The 15,996-nt window shown below is 37.0% G+C and overlaps 1 protein-coding gene across 4 annotated transcripts in view; it reads right to left on the bottom strand.

Annotated features, from left to right (window-relative positions):
* XRN1 (5'-3' exoribonuclease 1) overlaps positions 1 to 15,996 on the bottom strand; it is a 120,255-nt gene that overhangs the window by 16,750 nt on the left and 87,509 nt on the right. For all 4 annotated transcript variants that reach the window (XM_045503421.1, XM_045503422.1, XM_045503423.1 and 1 more), the window contains 4 exons: positions 14,047 to 14,116; positions 11,266 to 11,473; positions 9,866 to 9,961; positions 4,551 to 4,659 (listed from right to left, as the gene is read on the bottom strand). In XM_045503421.1, the coding sequence (XP_045359377.1) occupies positions 4,551 to 4,659; positions 9,866 to 9,961; positions 11,266 to 11,473; positions 14,047 to 14,116 (483 nt within the window). The remainder of the gene's footprint in view (positions 1 to 4,550; positions 4,660 to 9,865; positions 9,962 to 11,265; positions 11,474 to 14,046; positions 14,117 to 15,996) is intronic.

Genomic DNA, 15,996 nt, shown 5'->3' with positions numbered 1-15,996 from the left:
CTGCAAACTAGTGAAATTTACCAAATATCTACCACAGCAAGACTCTGAATTGAAAATTCACAGAATTCTAAGAGGACAAAGGCCCAGACCTTGAAAAACTTTTAATTTGGATGAGCGGAAGAAGATATACTCACAGATAACAACAAGAGAAAAGGAAAGATGTGACATGTAAATGAGCCTTGAAGTATGTAGGTTTGCAAAAGGAGGCCAAACATTTCAGGCAAAGGAAATAACAGGAGAACAGAAATGGAAGAAGAAAGCAAGGAATGTATTTATGGAACTCTTACTAGACTAGTTCCACTGGAGATCAAGGAATATAATGGAGCTAATCCAGTAAGCAGTGGGCAACCAATGACAGAAAGGTTTTGAGCAAGTAGTGATCTCATCAGAATTGTGCCTTAGGAAGATTAAAATATGGCAGTGGCATAAAGAGTAAGAGAAAAACTAGGAAGCTATTTTAGTATTTCTGTTAAGGGTAAATTGGGAGAATGGTAAGAAAAATGAAAAGGATAAATTAGAAGACGAAGGAGTAAAGGAAAAAAGAGGAAAAGAGGGAGGAAGGGACAAAGGAGGAAAGAGAGAGTGAGAAAAGAAGGAGGGAGAAGGGAAGGGAAGGAGAGTGAAGGGGAGATGAACAGAGGTGGTAAGAAATAAGCAAAAATAGGAAGACAGGGACCAGAAGAGGGGAAATAGAGGAGGGGAGAGGAGGAAAGGGAGGTAAGGAAAAGAAGAAGGGAAGGAAGTAATCTTGCAAAAATGAGGAAAAGAAAAAGCAAGTTAACATGTACTGACATTAAGCCTTTGTTGAGACACACACAACAAAACTGGAATTCTAACTAATGTAGTTACATGCATTCATGTAAATAATAATTTGAAGAAAAATCACAATGCATTCCAATTAAATATAGAACCTTTAAACTATATTTATCAGATTTATAGGGTATCAATCTATATTTAATTTAAAAACGTAAATGAAACAAAAATAACATATAGATACTGGTGCAAAGTGGTTGTCAAACTGAACCAAAGTTATAAAACTACACAATTTTTTTGAAAATAGCTTTTTAAAAAAATATTTTAAAAGACCATTATTATAATATATGTAAGATATACACACACACACACACACACACATAAGATACATGCATACATCAAATATAATAAATTAGACTCAGGACTCTGTACTTGATATTTCCTCTGCTGGAAAGCTCTTCAAACGTTCTGCATAACTTACCCCATTTCACTCCCTTTTTTTGGTGTTTCTGCTCAAAACTTATGTCCTCAGAGAGGCAACCCTTGACCACTCTACTTAAAATACCACCCCTATCTATACTTTTAATCTGCTTTATTTTTCATCATAGCACTTATAATTACTACAGATTATGAAATTTATTGAATAGGTTTTTTGGTCTATTACTGGTCTTTGCCTTAGAATGTAATGTCCATTAGGCTGAAAAACTTGTCTATCTTGTTCACTCATATATCCCTTGCACCTAAAACAGTACCTTGCACATAACAGCTCAATCAGTAGCAGCTGAATAAATGAATGAATAACAACTGAGTCATATTTTGAACATAAAGAGCAATTTTCAGCAATTTGGGAATATTCTGATCAAGAGAAGAGAAAAAGTAACTGCAAGATGAAGATTCTTATCTCTGCATCTACATTCCCTACTGTGCCTGGAACACAGTACACACTACTGAAGGAATGAAAAAAAAAATGTACAAATTCTGTTAAGAGAATACTGCAACACAGTATACATATTTTTATTTATTAAGATTTTATTTTTATTTTATTTTTTTAGAGAGAGAGGGCACAAGTGAGTGAGGGGCAGAGAGAGAGGGATAGAGAGAGAGAGAATCCCACAAGGGGCAGAGAGGGAGACATAGAGAGAGAAAGGGACAGAGAGACAAGCAGGGCTCACTCGAAGTGGGGATCGTGCTCACCCAAGGTGGGGCTCGACCTCACCTGAAGCGGAGCTTGAGCTTACCCGAAACAGGGCTTGTGCTCACCCGAAGTGGGGCTTGAGTTCACCAGTAGTGGGGCTCAAGCTCAGCTGATACAGGGCTCAAACTCACAAACTGTGAGATCATGATCTGAGCCAAAGTCCGATGTTTACCCAACTGAGTCACACAGGTGCCTAATACATATTTTTAATAAAAAATTGTAATATAGGTTGGAGTAATTTAATAAGCAAATGTTTATACACAGAAAAGTAACTGGATTATGCTAAATAAAATTTATCTCAAAAAGTAGTAAGGAGACATCAGCAAAAATGTCAGAGTAAGGACTTCTAAAAGTTCTCTCCTCCATAAAAGCAGCAAGAAAATGGGCACAAATTACCAGAATCCAAATTTTCAGAACTATGGAAATGAATCAAAGGCTTTTAGCAATCCGGGGAGTATTTATTCAAGGAAAAAGTCGGACTCTCAGAACAGTGAGCTTAGGGGCTTTTTAACTTGCCCTACTCTCAATCCCCACTCTATAATTCTATGCCAAAATCCTCAATAAAATACTAGCAAATCAAATCTTATAGCATATAAAAAGATTATACACCGTGACCTAGGGGGATTTATCCCAAGAATGCAAGGTTGGTTCACCACAGAGAAAACAATGAATGGAATATATCATATTAATTAAGCACAGAAATAGCAACTGACAAAATCCAATATCCCTCCCTCCAAGGGGGGGTGGTGGTAGAAATCAACAACCTAGGAATAGGAGGGAAATTCCTCATTTAATAAAGGGCATTTACCAAAACCGCACAGCTAACATTACACTTAAGCTGAAAGACTGAAAGCTTACCTGAAAGATCAAGACAAGAAAAGGGTATTCTTTGCATAAAGATGGTATATACACCTGTGGAACAGAATTAACAGGCCAGAAATAAACCCATTCATCTATAGTCAATTGATTTTTAACAAGGGGGCCAAGAAAATTCAATGGGTGCCAGAAGAATTCAATGGGAAAAGAATAGTCTTTCAGCAAATGATGCTGAGACAACTGGATATCCACATGCAAAAGAAGGAATATGGACCCCTACCTCATACCATATACAGACACTAATAAAGACCTAAAATAAGAGCTACAACTACAAATCTCTTAGGAGAAAAGATGAGTGTAAATCTTTGTGACCTTAGATTATGCAATGGTTTCTTAGATAGGACACTTAAAGCACAAGCAACCAAAGAAAAGTAGAAAAGATAGATCAATTAGAATTGATCAAAACTACAAACTTCTGTGTTTCAAGGACACTATAAAGTTAAAAAGACAACCCACAGAATGACAGCACATATCTGTAAATCAAATATCTGAATAAGCATTTAGTATACAGATTTGATAAAGGACTCACACAACTCAAGGATGAAAAGAAAAGTAACTCAGTTTTAAAATCAGCAAAGGTGGGGTGCCTGGGTGGCTCAGTCACTTGAGTGTCTGACTCTTGATTTCAGCTTAGGTCATGATCTCACAGTCATGGGATTGAGCCCCGTATCAGGCTCCACAATAAGCATGGAGCCTATTTGGAATTCTCTCTCTCTCTCTCTCTCTCTCTCTGTCTCTTCCCAGCTTGCTTGCTCATGCTCTCTCTCTCTCAAAATAAATAAATAAGTAAATAAATAAATAAATAAATAAATAAATAAGCAAGCAAAGGATTTGAGTAGACATTTCTCCAAAGAAAATATACAAACTGCCAATAGGGACATGAAAAGATCCTCAATTTTATTAGTCATTAATGAATCACAAATGAAAACCACAAAGATTTCACTTTATACCTACCAGGATGGCTAGAATAAAAAAGATGAGCAATAACAAGTATTATGGAGGATGCAGAAAAACTGGACTCCCATATATTGGTGGTGGGAATGTAAATGGTACAGCCACTTTGGAAAACAGTTTGGTAGTTCCACAAAAAGTTAAACATAGAGTTAACATACGACTCAGTAGTTCAATTCAATTGGGTATATGCCCAAGAGAACTGCAAACATATGTTCACACAAAAAACTTGTACATGGATATTCACAGCAGCATTACTCATTTTAGCCCCAAAGTGGAAGCAACCCAACTGTGCATCAATGGATGAATGGATAAACAAAATGTAGTATTCATACAATGGAATATTATTCAGCCATAAAAAGGAATGTAAAAATTAAAAAAAGAAAGGAATGAAGTATTTATACACACTACAACACAGATGCACTTTATGTTCATTATGCCAAGTGAAAGAGGCCAGTCACAAAAAATCACAAATGTTATGATTCCATTATATGAAATGTCCAAATAGGTCAATCCACAGAGGTAGAAAGTAAATTAATGGTTTCCAGGTGCTGGAGGAATGACTGCAAAAAGGTATGGTGTTTCTTTTTGGGGTGATAAAATGTTCTAAATTTAGATAATGGCATACGTTGTACAACTTTGTGAAAACACCAAAAAAATCACTGTAAATACTTCAAAAGACTGAATTTTATAGTATGTGAATTGTAACTCAATGAAACTTATTAATAAAAAAAAGCAGTTAGCATCATAAGTTTATTCTGAACTTTAAACTTACATTTTTTGTGAGGCTCATGTTTTCTTTGCTGACATTTAACAGTGTTGTCAGTAAAGGCGGCTTTATGATGTTGAGTTACTTGACTTATTTCTTGAGGTAGAACTGCAATCTGAAAGTTAAAATTCTTATAAATGATTTAAGCAAACTTTTAATATTATAACTACTTTTCCTCAAAGTGAGGTTCAAAGTGATAGAAAAATTGTAGAACTCAATAACAGGAGAGCTGATATTTGAGCTCTAACTCTAAAACCCATGTTCACAGTACTGTTTCAAAGAAAAAGTATGCCATAAGTTTAATTAGAAAATATTCTAGTTTTGGGTATAGTTTCTTCGGTTGTTCTATTTGATATCTACATAAAGCTATTTGTTACTCATATTTTTCCAATAAAGGCCTAAATATTTTTTAAAGATATTTAAAATTTTATTTTTATTTTATATTTTGTAAAGACTTTTTAAAAAGCAGCTTTAGGTACAAAATGAAGCTGAGAGAAAGGTACAGAGACATTTCATAAACCTTTGGTCTCCACACATGTATAGCATTCCCCATTGTCAACATCCCCAACCAGAGTGGTACATTTGTTACAACTAATGAACCTAAATTGCATACATTTCATTATTACTTAAAGTCTATAGTTTACACTGGGTTCACTCTTGGGTGTTACATTCTGTGTGTTTGGACAAATGTATAATGATATGTATCCACCATTATACGGATTATTTTCAGTGCCCTAAAAAATCTTCTGTGCTCTGCCTACTAATCCTTTCCCCCTAATCCCTTGGCAACTACTGATCTTTCATTGTCTCCATAGTTTTGCTTTTTCCAGAAGCTTGAATACTTAAAAAAAAACTAAACAACAAATTTTAAAATATTTTATTTTTGAGAGAGAGAGAGAGAGAGAGAGAGAGAGCAAGGGAGGGGCAGAGAGAGAGGGAGATACAGGATCTGAAACAGGCTCCAGGCTCTAAGCTGTCAGCACAGAGTCTGATGGGGGGCTCAAACTTGTGAACCATGAGATCATGACCTGAGCCAAAGTCAGATGCTTAACCGACTGTGCCACCCCGACACCCCCACAAAATAATTTTTTTAAGTAGGCTTCATGCCCAGTGTGGAGTCCAATGCAGGGCTTGAATTCACAACCTGAGCTGAGATCAAGAGTCAGATGCTTAACTGAGTGAGCCACCAAGGTGCCCTGAATACTTTTTTAAAAATCATGTTGAGCTGTCTAGAATTTGGTCATCAGATGAAAATTAGGCTGCTTATTAATGCTTCATGGATGTAAGTGATATACATGGGATCTCATATTTCTTGGAAATATGAAAGTGTTTAGCTGGTATGAATAATGAAATAGCACCCAATAACAGGAGCAGCATGCAGACGATTCTGAAGAAATATAGTATCAAATGTTGAGTTCTATCTCAAGGAAATAGGTAGTAAAATGACTAGTAGACTGAGATCTAGGGGAATTTTGGTAGTGAGAGAGGAATGTGGAAGGAACAGTAAGAACACATAACCTGAAGTGGGAATTATCTATTTGTGCGAAAGGAAAGAGACCAAACTTACTAAAACAGACCATTTTATCAAATATTTGGATACACTTTATATAAGAATTAGGTAGAGTTAGATTATAGAAGGTCTAGCTATTAGTTTCAGTTGAAACTAATGAATTCCACTAGTACTGAAGAGGGAGCCCTGTACATTCTAGAATATTTGAATAATATTGTTTTACGGCTGGAAAAGAGGTCATCTAACTCCAGTGCCTTAATTTTACACACAAGGCCCCAGAGGACCAAGGAAGTTAGAGTTGCTCAATTTGAGTCACCAAATCTGATTTCCTGATTTTTAGTCTGGTACCAGATTTATCACACCACAGTGCCTCAGGGAATAAACTGACTTCAAACCCAGGTGCTCTTATTAGACATTTTGCCCAATTATGCCACTGGGTCCACACAGTTTTGTGAAAGGATCATCAGGAAACATCATTAGGAAAGATGCATCAAGCAGTACTGCGTAAGAAGGACCAAAAAGGAAAGAGATAAGAAGCAGGAAGCACAGGTAGGAGGTTAACCTAGGCTTAGGATAACACTCTAAGGTCCAGTTGTGGGAACCGAAAGGAAATAAAAAGATTTGGAGTCTCACAGCAAAAAAAAAAAAAAAAAAAGGAAAAAAGGAAAAAGTTTTTACTCCATGCTCATCAGATTATATGCCGTGGAAAATGGTAGTGTTAGAAATAAGGATAAGAGAGGAAACTTTAGGTGAGGTCAATTCTAAAACATCTTGAGGTTGAGATGATGGTGGGGTATCCATCTATACCCGTCTTCTAGAAAGTTGGAGATACTGGCTTAGATCTTGATTGAGAGGTATGGATCACATAGATTGAGTGGTAATTAGCAGTGAGGTAAGAGCAAATGTCACCAAACAGTAAGGCAAAAGGGGGAAGAAAAAAAAAAACAAACAATTTGTTGTCCAGTTTTAGGGAGCAGTGCCCAGTGAATGGTTGGAAAAATAGAGGTTAAGAAAGAAGGTGAATACATGGCAGAAGGCCAAGAAGGGAGTCAGGGTAATGTTTCCTTTTAGAGTGTAACTCCTTCGAAGTAGCTGCCTCTATTTTCTGCCTCTATTTTTTCTTCTCCTCTTCTCTCTTAAACCCACTCTTCTTGGTATTTCACTCTTACCACCCTACTTGAAACCGTTCTTGCCAAGATTCCTAATGACCTCAGATGTAAAAACTCTATGATTAATTCTCAGTTTTCATTTTAATTGATCCATCACCAGCATTTGACACAGTTGATTATTCTACTTGACATCCATTCTTCACTTGGCATTTAGAACACCACACTTTACTGGTTTTCTTCCTATCTCATTGGCCATTCCTTCTCAGTCCTCTTTGTCAGATTCACCTAATCTCTCTGACTCGTTAAGGATGGAATTCTGTAAGGCTAAGTTATTAGACCTCTTCTCTATCTACATCCACTTCCTTGGATATACATAGATATAAACATATAGATAAACAAATACATGCCAAATTTCTCTCGCCTCTGTAACTATCAGAGACACTGACTCTGCATCTCCACTCAAATTTCTAACTCTTAATCTTCCCTTAGATGTTTAATATATACCTCAAATTTACCATGACCAAAACTGAACTCTGTATCTTCCTCCACAAACCTACTTGACCTGCTATCTTATCCATTTCAGGTAACAGCCCCTCTATCCTTTTAGTTACTAAGACCTTAAGAGTTACACTCTTTAATTCATTTTTTTTCTTTTAACCCCATATCCAATTTGTCATTAGATGGCAATCCCTTCCATATATGACTAGAATTTGATCACTTCTCACAGCCCCCTACTACCTTGGTCCAAGTCACTATCAACTGTACCTTGATGGTTCTAGTAGTCTCCTAACTAATCTGTTTCTACCCTGGCTCCTATACATTCTATTCCCAAGATAGCAGAAAGAATGATCCCATTAAAATATAAATTAGATGTCATTCTGTTTCTCAAAACCATTCACTGATTCCTTATCTCACTGGGTAAAAACCAATGTCCTTATTAATGACCCAGAGGATCCTGCATTGTATCGATGTATCACCTCTCTAACTATAACTCACCCTACTGACTGAGAACCATAAGTCTTTTTTCTCTACTTTGAGTACACCTGGATTCCTACCAGGGTCTTTGAATTTGTCTGGAATACTCTCCCTTCACATATCTACATGCCCTAGTCCTCATTTCATTCAAATCTTTACTCAAATGTTACCTGATAATTCTATTTAAAACTGCAAAACCTTGCCTCTACCTCTCCTGCCAACATTTTTTATCCTCCTTCCCTGAACTTTTCCTTAAACTTTTGTATTACCAATATGCCATATAATTTACTTATTTATTGTCTTCTCCTCCCAAGGATACCAATTGTTTGAGGGTCAGAGTTTTTGTTTTGTTTACAGCTATGTCTCATTGTATAGAACAATGTACATGGTAGGCAATCAAATACATGTTGAATGAAGTAATGAAATGAATGAATGATAATACAGTACTTCTAAAGAATGAGTAGTTAGCAGAATCAAATAAATTAGAGAGGAAAAGAGGGTTTGAAAATCTGGATATAGATTATATTTAGGTAGAAAGGATTTATGGATGATAAGCAAAATTTATAATAGCTATTGGCAGAGAAGACCTGTGTATTTTGTCCCTCTCACTTTTTATGTTTATTTTATCATCATTTCCCTTGATATTTTCTCCTCTCTACTGTGATAAACTCTGATAATGCCACCATTATTGGAGGACATTAGAACAAAAGAGGCCTTCATGGTGTAGGCTACTGGTTTATAAACCTGAGAGAACATTCCCTTTTGACCTGAGAAGATAGGTCAGTAGCTTGGCAAGAAGAGTTGTGTTGTAGGAATGTATTATTATTATTATTATTATTATTATTTTTTGTCTGAGTCAACTTTTTTTTTTTTTTTTTGTTAGCAGAATTTCTTTTCTTCTTAATCTCTATTAGGGAATATGAATTTGCTCATTCACATTTAAGACAACCAACTGCCAGAATAAAGCTATACATGCAAGTGAAAATGAGTAAGTTAATAAGTGCCATTAAGGCCTCTGCTGAACTTATTTAAAAAAAACTTTTTTTAATGTTTATTTATTTTTGAGAAATAGAACACGAGTGGGGGAGAGGCAGAGAGGGAGACACACACACAGAATTCGAAGCAGGCTCCAGGCTCCAAGCTGTCAGCACAGAGCCCGATGCAGGGATTGAACCCACAACCGTGAGATCATGACCTGTGCTGAAACTGGACGCTTAACTGACTGAGCCACCGAGGCACCCCAAGGCCTCTCCTGAATTTAAAATACAGTTATTATGATTTTGCAAACAACTAACATAAAATCCAAAACTGATTTAAAAGAAAAATTATCTGTATTCCCACTTACGAGTCCAAAAACTTTTATATATGGCTGAAGAGAATTCTGAACATTCGTGATTAAAAGCATTATTTCTCTTTTATGAGATTTCTGAAGAAAACTAGTCATTGCATACCCAAAAGAGAAATGTAAATCTTGTTGTTGCTGTCTTTAAAGTTTATTTATTTTGAGAGAGAGAGAGAGATCATGGGAGAGGAAAGGGAGAGGGGGAGAAAGAATCCTAAGCAGGTTCCACGCTGTCAGCGCTGAGCCCCACGTGGACTCGATCCCATGAACCATGAGATCATGACTTGAGTTGAAATCAAGAGGTGGTCACTTAACTGACTGAGCCACCTAGGCACTCTGTTGTTGTTTTTTTAAATTAAATGTCCATCAAACAAGGTATACTAACCTTCTCTTGTAGAGTTGGCTGAAAGTGCTGAACCTTTCCAGATCCCTGTAAGGACTGCCAAATGTTGCAAAATTCATCATCATCTTTACTAGGTACCTGGCAAAGCACAAAAAATTTCTTAAGGAAGTGAAACACAAAAAAATTAAGATTCATATTAAAAAATAAAATTAATTCACTAAAGTTAATTAGTAGTAGACAGGATCTTAACTTCCGTTATCTGAAATCTCAGTTCTTTTTTTCTGGAGCTCAGTAATCATAAAAATATTCTATTGGAGTGAAAATGGCCTTCATCATATGTAACTAGTTTTGAATGGTTTTACTGAAAAGTAAAATGTTTATTTCCTTATTTTTGCAAGACAGAGAGAGCACAAATGGGGTAGGGGCAGACCGAGAAAGGGAGACACAGAATCTGAAATAGGCTCCAGGCTCTGAGCTGTCAGCACAGAGCCTGATGTGGGGCTTGAAGTCACAAACTGTGAGATCATGACCTGAGCCAAAGTCAGACGCTTAACTGGCTGAGCCACCCAGGTGCCCCAACTGAAAAATCTTTAAAGCATGACAAATGCTATGGATTATACTAAATCAATATCCCTATGAAAATATTTTTTTTGCCTTCCAATGTACTGATATATTAACTCATTCAAACTAGTATCTAATGATTTTATTCTTAAAATCTTCCTCTTACACAAAAGCATCTAATAGATTAAAAATCACCTATTACTTATGGGGAACTGATTTTGTTCAGATTAAACTCTGAAAAAATATGCACCAAAATTTAATAGTGGTTACCTATGAAATTTGAGAGTATTTTTGCTTCTGTTTCCTTTGCTCTTATCTCCCTTTCTGTGTTTTCTAATTAGTCTATAATGAACACATATTACTTGGATTAAAGTGAGGTTAAGATAAAAAAAAATGTGATTAAGATTTGGGGACATGGAATAAGGTTAAGTGTCTCTCACAAAACAATTCAATTTTGTCCCCAGAAAGATAAAATAAAGTAAATCACCCATGAGTTGCATAGTAGAAACTTGTAAATAACTTTTAATAAATTTAATTCTCTCCCTGTTAACGTTTCAAATTCATGTTATTTCGTAGTAGATATAACATTTGAGTTATATAAGAAAAAAATGGAAACGTTAGTTTCAAAGGTAAATATATGAAAACAAAACAGACATCCTCAGGCTATTTAAAAAATGTGTTTCTTCTTCTTTAATATAATTAATTTTATAACAGAGGTAGAATGCTATCAGTAGCACTCTTTACTAGTCCATTGACTTAAAATAAATCTGAAATTGATTTGAACTAAAATTTTTTTAAAAACTAAGTCAAATTATGTTTCCACTTACAAAGTCTGCCTGTGATTTGTAAGGGGCAGAAAGAAATGAGACTAAGGGCCTTACTTGAGTAGGAACAAAAAGTGATTGCGGGGAATGGTTCAGGCCTCCCAAATGCCCAGAGGAAATTGATGAATTTGAGCTATAGTGATTCACAGCTGGTTGTGGTTTCACAATGGCTGTCAACTTCTGATTTCCAGTTTCAGAGCGACTCCCATGAGAAAGATTCACCAAGGCACTTGTTGGCAGTCGATAACCTCTACCAGGTGAGCACCTAAAAGTAAACAGTTATTTCAGGGGGAAATAATACTAAATGTGTTAGGGAGCAGACAAATCAAATTATTTTTGGGTGGACAGTCAGTCCATAATCTGAATTAATACACGTTACTCTTAAATTCAGCAGAGGAAACTGAAATCATAGGAAGATCTCAATTTATAAGATGATACATTTCTGAAAAGTTTCTGAATAGACTACTCAGTGCTACCAAGTGGGGGAACAACTCTTCTACAGGTGTGGTGTGCAAGGGATGTGTGTGTTAGTTTGCTCTCAGAAGGCTGGCAACAAAATATGTGAGTATAACTAAAAATTTATGAATTAAATGTCAAGCTTCTTTTAAAAACTGGGTTGTACAGTTTGGTTTATGAAAGACCAGGAGATACTCAAATGCGGCACTGTTCTCAGTGGACCTCTCCCTACACAATAGGGCAAATGTTAACTTTGATCACATTTGTCTCCTGATCAATTGCTGAGTCTAGCCCTTTTTTATCCTCACCTTCCCATCTTAAAGTTATGGACCCAGAAAGGCTTAATAGACAAGTATTTGTGATTTCCTTCCTTCCTAGCCTTAACAAAAATATTAGATATTAAAATAAATCTTCTCTTGTCAAAAGTTCTTAACTCTATTATGCACTTTTTCTAAGAATATAATCCTTTTATATTAAGAGATGATGGAGTAGAATTATTTTATGACAAATCTTTATATGATTTGTAGAAAATATGTTCATGAGAACTATACTTAAAGATTCTGCAGGGGTGCCTGGGTGGCGCAGTCGGTTAAGCGTCCGACTTCAGCCAGGTCACGATCTCGCGGTCCGTGAGTTCGAGCCCCGCGTCAGGCTCTGGGCTGATGGCTCAGAGCCTGGAGCCTGTTTCCGATTCTGTGTCTCCCTCTCTCTCTGCCCCTCCCCCGTTCATGCTCTGTCTCTCTCTGTCCCAAAAATAAATAAACGTTGAAAAAAAAAAATTAAAAAAAAAAAAAAGATTCTGCATTATAGAAATGAATGTACAGGTAATCTTTTACATAGCTCTCTATCAGTAAAGAAATCCAGTGCCTCTACCTAGGAGTGAAAAAAAAGACACTGAGAAAAAAGTTAATCATCTTGAAAATGTATCTTCTAAGTTACTGGGCTAAGGTTACTGGTGATCAAACATTTTCATGAAAAATAAAATCAGATATGAGATCCAGACTCTGCTGCTGCATTTGAAGATTGTAGACAGTTAAAGTCTTTCGGTAACAGGCACATTTGAGTTGTAAAACAACAGTAATAGCATTGTGAGGGTTACTTGGAAAAGGACTGACAATAGTGATTTTATGCAAATAAGCTAAACAAGGGGTGCCTGGGTGGCTCAGTTGGTTAAGTGTTCGACTCTAGATCTTGGCTCAGATCTCAGGGTCATGAGTTCAAGCTGTCTTGGGCTCCATGCTGGGTGTGGAGCCTACTTTTAAAAAGAAAAGAGACTAAACCAGAGTAATCAATTTTTTATTTAATTAGTCACTAATCAAAATAGAGGAGAAAAAGAAACTAAGCTAAATTCAGTTTAGCTTTCCAGCTAGTTTCTAGAAGGGAGGCAGGAAACTGGAAAGGACTTCATTTAATCCTCACAAGAATCTAGTGAAGTATGTATCTTCATTATAAATGAGGAAATTGAGGGTCAGAATGCTTTTAACTACCTACTCAAGGTAACTCAAAGAATAAGTGAGAGAACCCATTCCATGTACCTTTCATTCTATCATAATCCTTTTTCCTGTACATTTTCTATCAGTGCTTCCCCCAAATAAATAAAACTCACCCATATTAATTTAAACAAAAAATCCAATTCTCTTCCTTTAAACCTGCTAACCTCCAGTTATCTTTTCTCTTCTTCATGGTCAAACTTCTCAAGGGTCAGCTCAATTTCCTGCCTCCTCAAACCACCTGAGTCTGGCTTCAGCATCCACAATTCCACTAAAATGCAAATCTGATGTCACAGCTTTGATTTTGATGACTTCACATTGCTTTAAGGATGAAGGCCAATATACCAAAATGTTAACATGTCCTCAAAGTTGGCTTACAAGTTCCTGCAGTGTGGTTCTTGCTTTTCTCTTTTACTCTAATCTTGTTAAAGTTCAGACACACTTGCATTTTTTTTTTTTGAATGACTGAATAGGTCCTTTGTTGTATGTTGTTATTTCTTCTTCATGACCACTTAACATTCTTCTTCCCTCTTCCTCCAGTTAGCTATTATTCATTCTTTAAGTCTCATCTTAAATACTTGTCAAGAAGGCTTTCTAGAATTCTCAGGACAAGTTATACTCTTATAGAAACCTGAACTTTTCCTTCCCAGCACTTCTCACATTTTAACTAAATAACTAATATTATAATCAGTTACACAATTATCTCCCCCACTAAAATGAAAGCTCTGTGAAAGTAGAAAGCATGTCTGTCTTACTCATTGCTACCTTCCCTGGTAGCAAGTATGATGTCTTGCATATAAGAGGAATTCAAAACGCAGACAAATAAGTACAGTAAAGTCACTGGTCACATGTTCATATTCACAAAGTATAATTATCATCAGGAAATACAAACCTTATTGTTAAGCCTCCGGGAAATTCTTCATCAAATAATACTTCAAATAGTACATCAGCTTCTCTGTTAGCTGTGAAAAAAAAGAGATTTAAAAATCATATAATGAAAAATCAGCTTATAAGTTTTTGAACTTTGAGAAACATTAATTACAATTATCAAAAAGTAGTGCAGGGGAATACACTAAATGAAAAATAGATAAACTCACAGATTACTTCACCGGTATTAATTTAAAGCAAAATAATATTTTAAATTATACGCTTTGGGAAGATTAATTATGTTTTTCTCTCTGCTTTTGTCTATGTTCGAAATTATTCATAATAAGGGGAGGGGCCAACATGGCAGAGAAGTAGGGGGATCTGAAGTTCCCTCCTCTCTCAAACAAAGCAAGGTTGAAGATAAAGGACTTTGAATTCCAAGAGTCTGGGAGGCAAAGAGACAGTAGCTTTCAGGAACCCACCAGGACAACCTGACGGGCCAGAGGTGTGTGACTGCGAACTGGGAGAGATAAATTGAACGGAGGGGAGGGATCCCCTTCTGCAGAGACAAAGGACAAGAAAGAGAGGCTGGGGAAGCATAGGACTGTATCTGGACAAGAGAAAAACCATGGACCTGGACAGAGAAAGGGCCAATCTCTAATTGAGGGGCTTTCTCTGGACCGGGCTGGCTGCCTGGATCACGCACCTGGGCAGGAAGGGAGTCAGCCCCAGGTTCGGTGGCTAGGTCAGGGGCACAGTCCACAGTGGGAGAAAGTGATACTCTCCCTAGAGTGCTGTGGGACAGGACAAAGCCTGCCTGCCTCCGCCAGTCAGAGAGTGGCACTCCCCCAGTACCCGGGCACATGGAGCAGGAGTCTGAATCCCAGGCAAGCGCCAGGGCACAGGAGTCGGCCAGGCAGGACAAACCGCCTTGGTTGCACCCATGGCACGGTGAGGACAGCTTAAACAGAATGGTTTGGGACACCTGGTCTGTGGAGGAGAGACTGGGGCGTTGTCATTTTTCTCCCCATTACCAACAAGGTGGGGCTTCAGACATCGGCCCTAGGGCCCACAGTGGAGATGTGACCTGCCTAAACCAAACCACACTCCTCTGCACCTGGTAATTGCATATTTGCTGGAGTGGGATTGACGCTGACAGACAGCACCAGACAGCCCCTCCTCCAGACCAGTGCTGTTGCACTGCCTGGTTTAATTCTCAGACAATTCTTATTTATAGATATGTTCTTCCTTCCTTTTCTCCTTCTCATCTCTTCCCTCCTCTAGTCTGGTTACTCTGGTTATTGGTTTGTTTAAGCAGACATATTTAATCCATTCTCTTGATACATGTTCCACACCTCCTTCTTTATTCTCCTCTCTCTCTCTCTGAATTAAGCCATATAGTTTCTGTCTGGACAATTTTATTTTCTTTTTCCCCTTTTTCCTCCTTTATTTTCCTTTCTCTCTCTCTCTCTGGATTAAGCTGTATAGTTTCTCTGGTCAACTTTTATTTTTTCTTTTTCCCCACCCCTGTCATTTCTTTGTATGGGATAAGGCCTCTTCTATCAGCACCGCTTCCACCATGTTGTTTACTTGTAGCTGGTGTTTCTGGCTTTTTGTTTTTGGTTTTTTTGTTTATTTGTGTGTTTGTTTGTTTTTGTTTTCTGTTTGTTTTTGTTTGTTTTCCTTTCCAGGGCTACTTTAACGAACAAATCAAAGCACACCTGGTGGAGGGTTCAAAACATCACTACGGACAGGGAGATAAAGTAACCAAAGTCACAACAACAGAGAGCAAGTAACACTCTCCAAAAAAACATCTTCTACAGGGCCAGGCCCTGGACAATGTATGACCCCTCTTTAATATGGTAGTGTTTGCAGGTGCAGGACACATAACAAGCTTTTAAAACACACGTAAGGGACAAAAAAACTAGCCAAAATGACAAAATGGAAAAATTCTCAAAAGAAATTCCAGGAAGAA

This window comes from Leopardus geoffroyi, chromosome C2, assembly GCF_018350155.1.
Source record: "Leopardus geoffroyi isolate Oge1 chromosome C2, O.geoffroyi_Oge1_pat1.0, whole genome shotgun sequence".
NCBI classification, from domain to species: domain Eukaryota; kingdom Metazoa; phylum Chordata; class Mammalia; order Carnivora; family Felidae; genus Leopardus; species Leopardus geoffroyi.
This window is presented reverse-complemented; position numbering and strand designations above follow the sequence as displayed.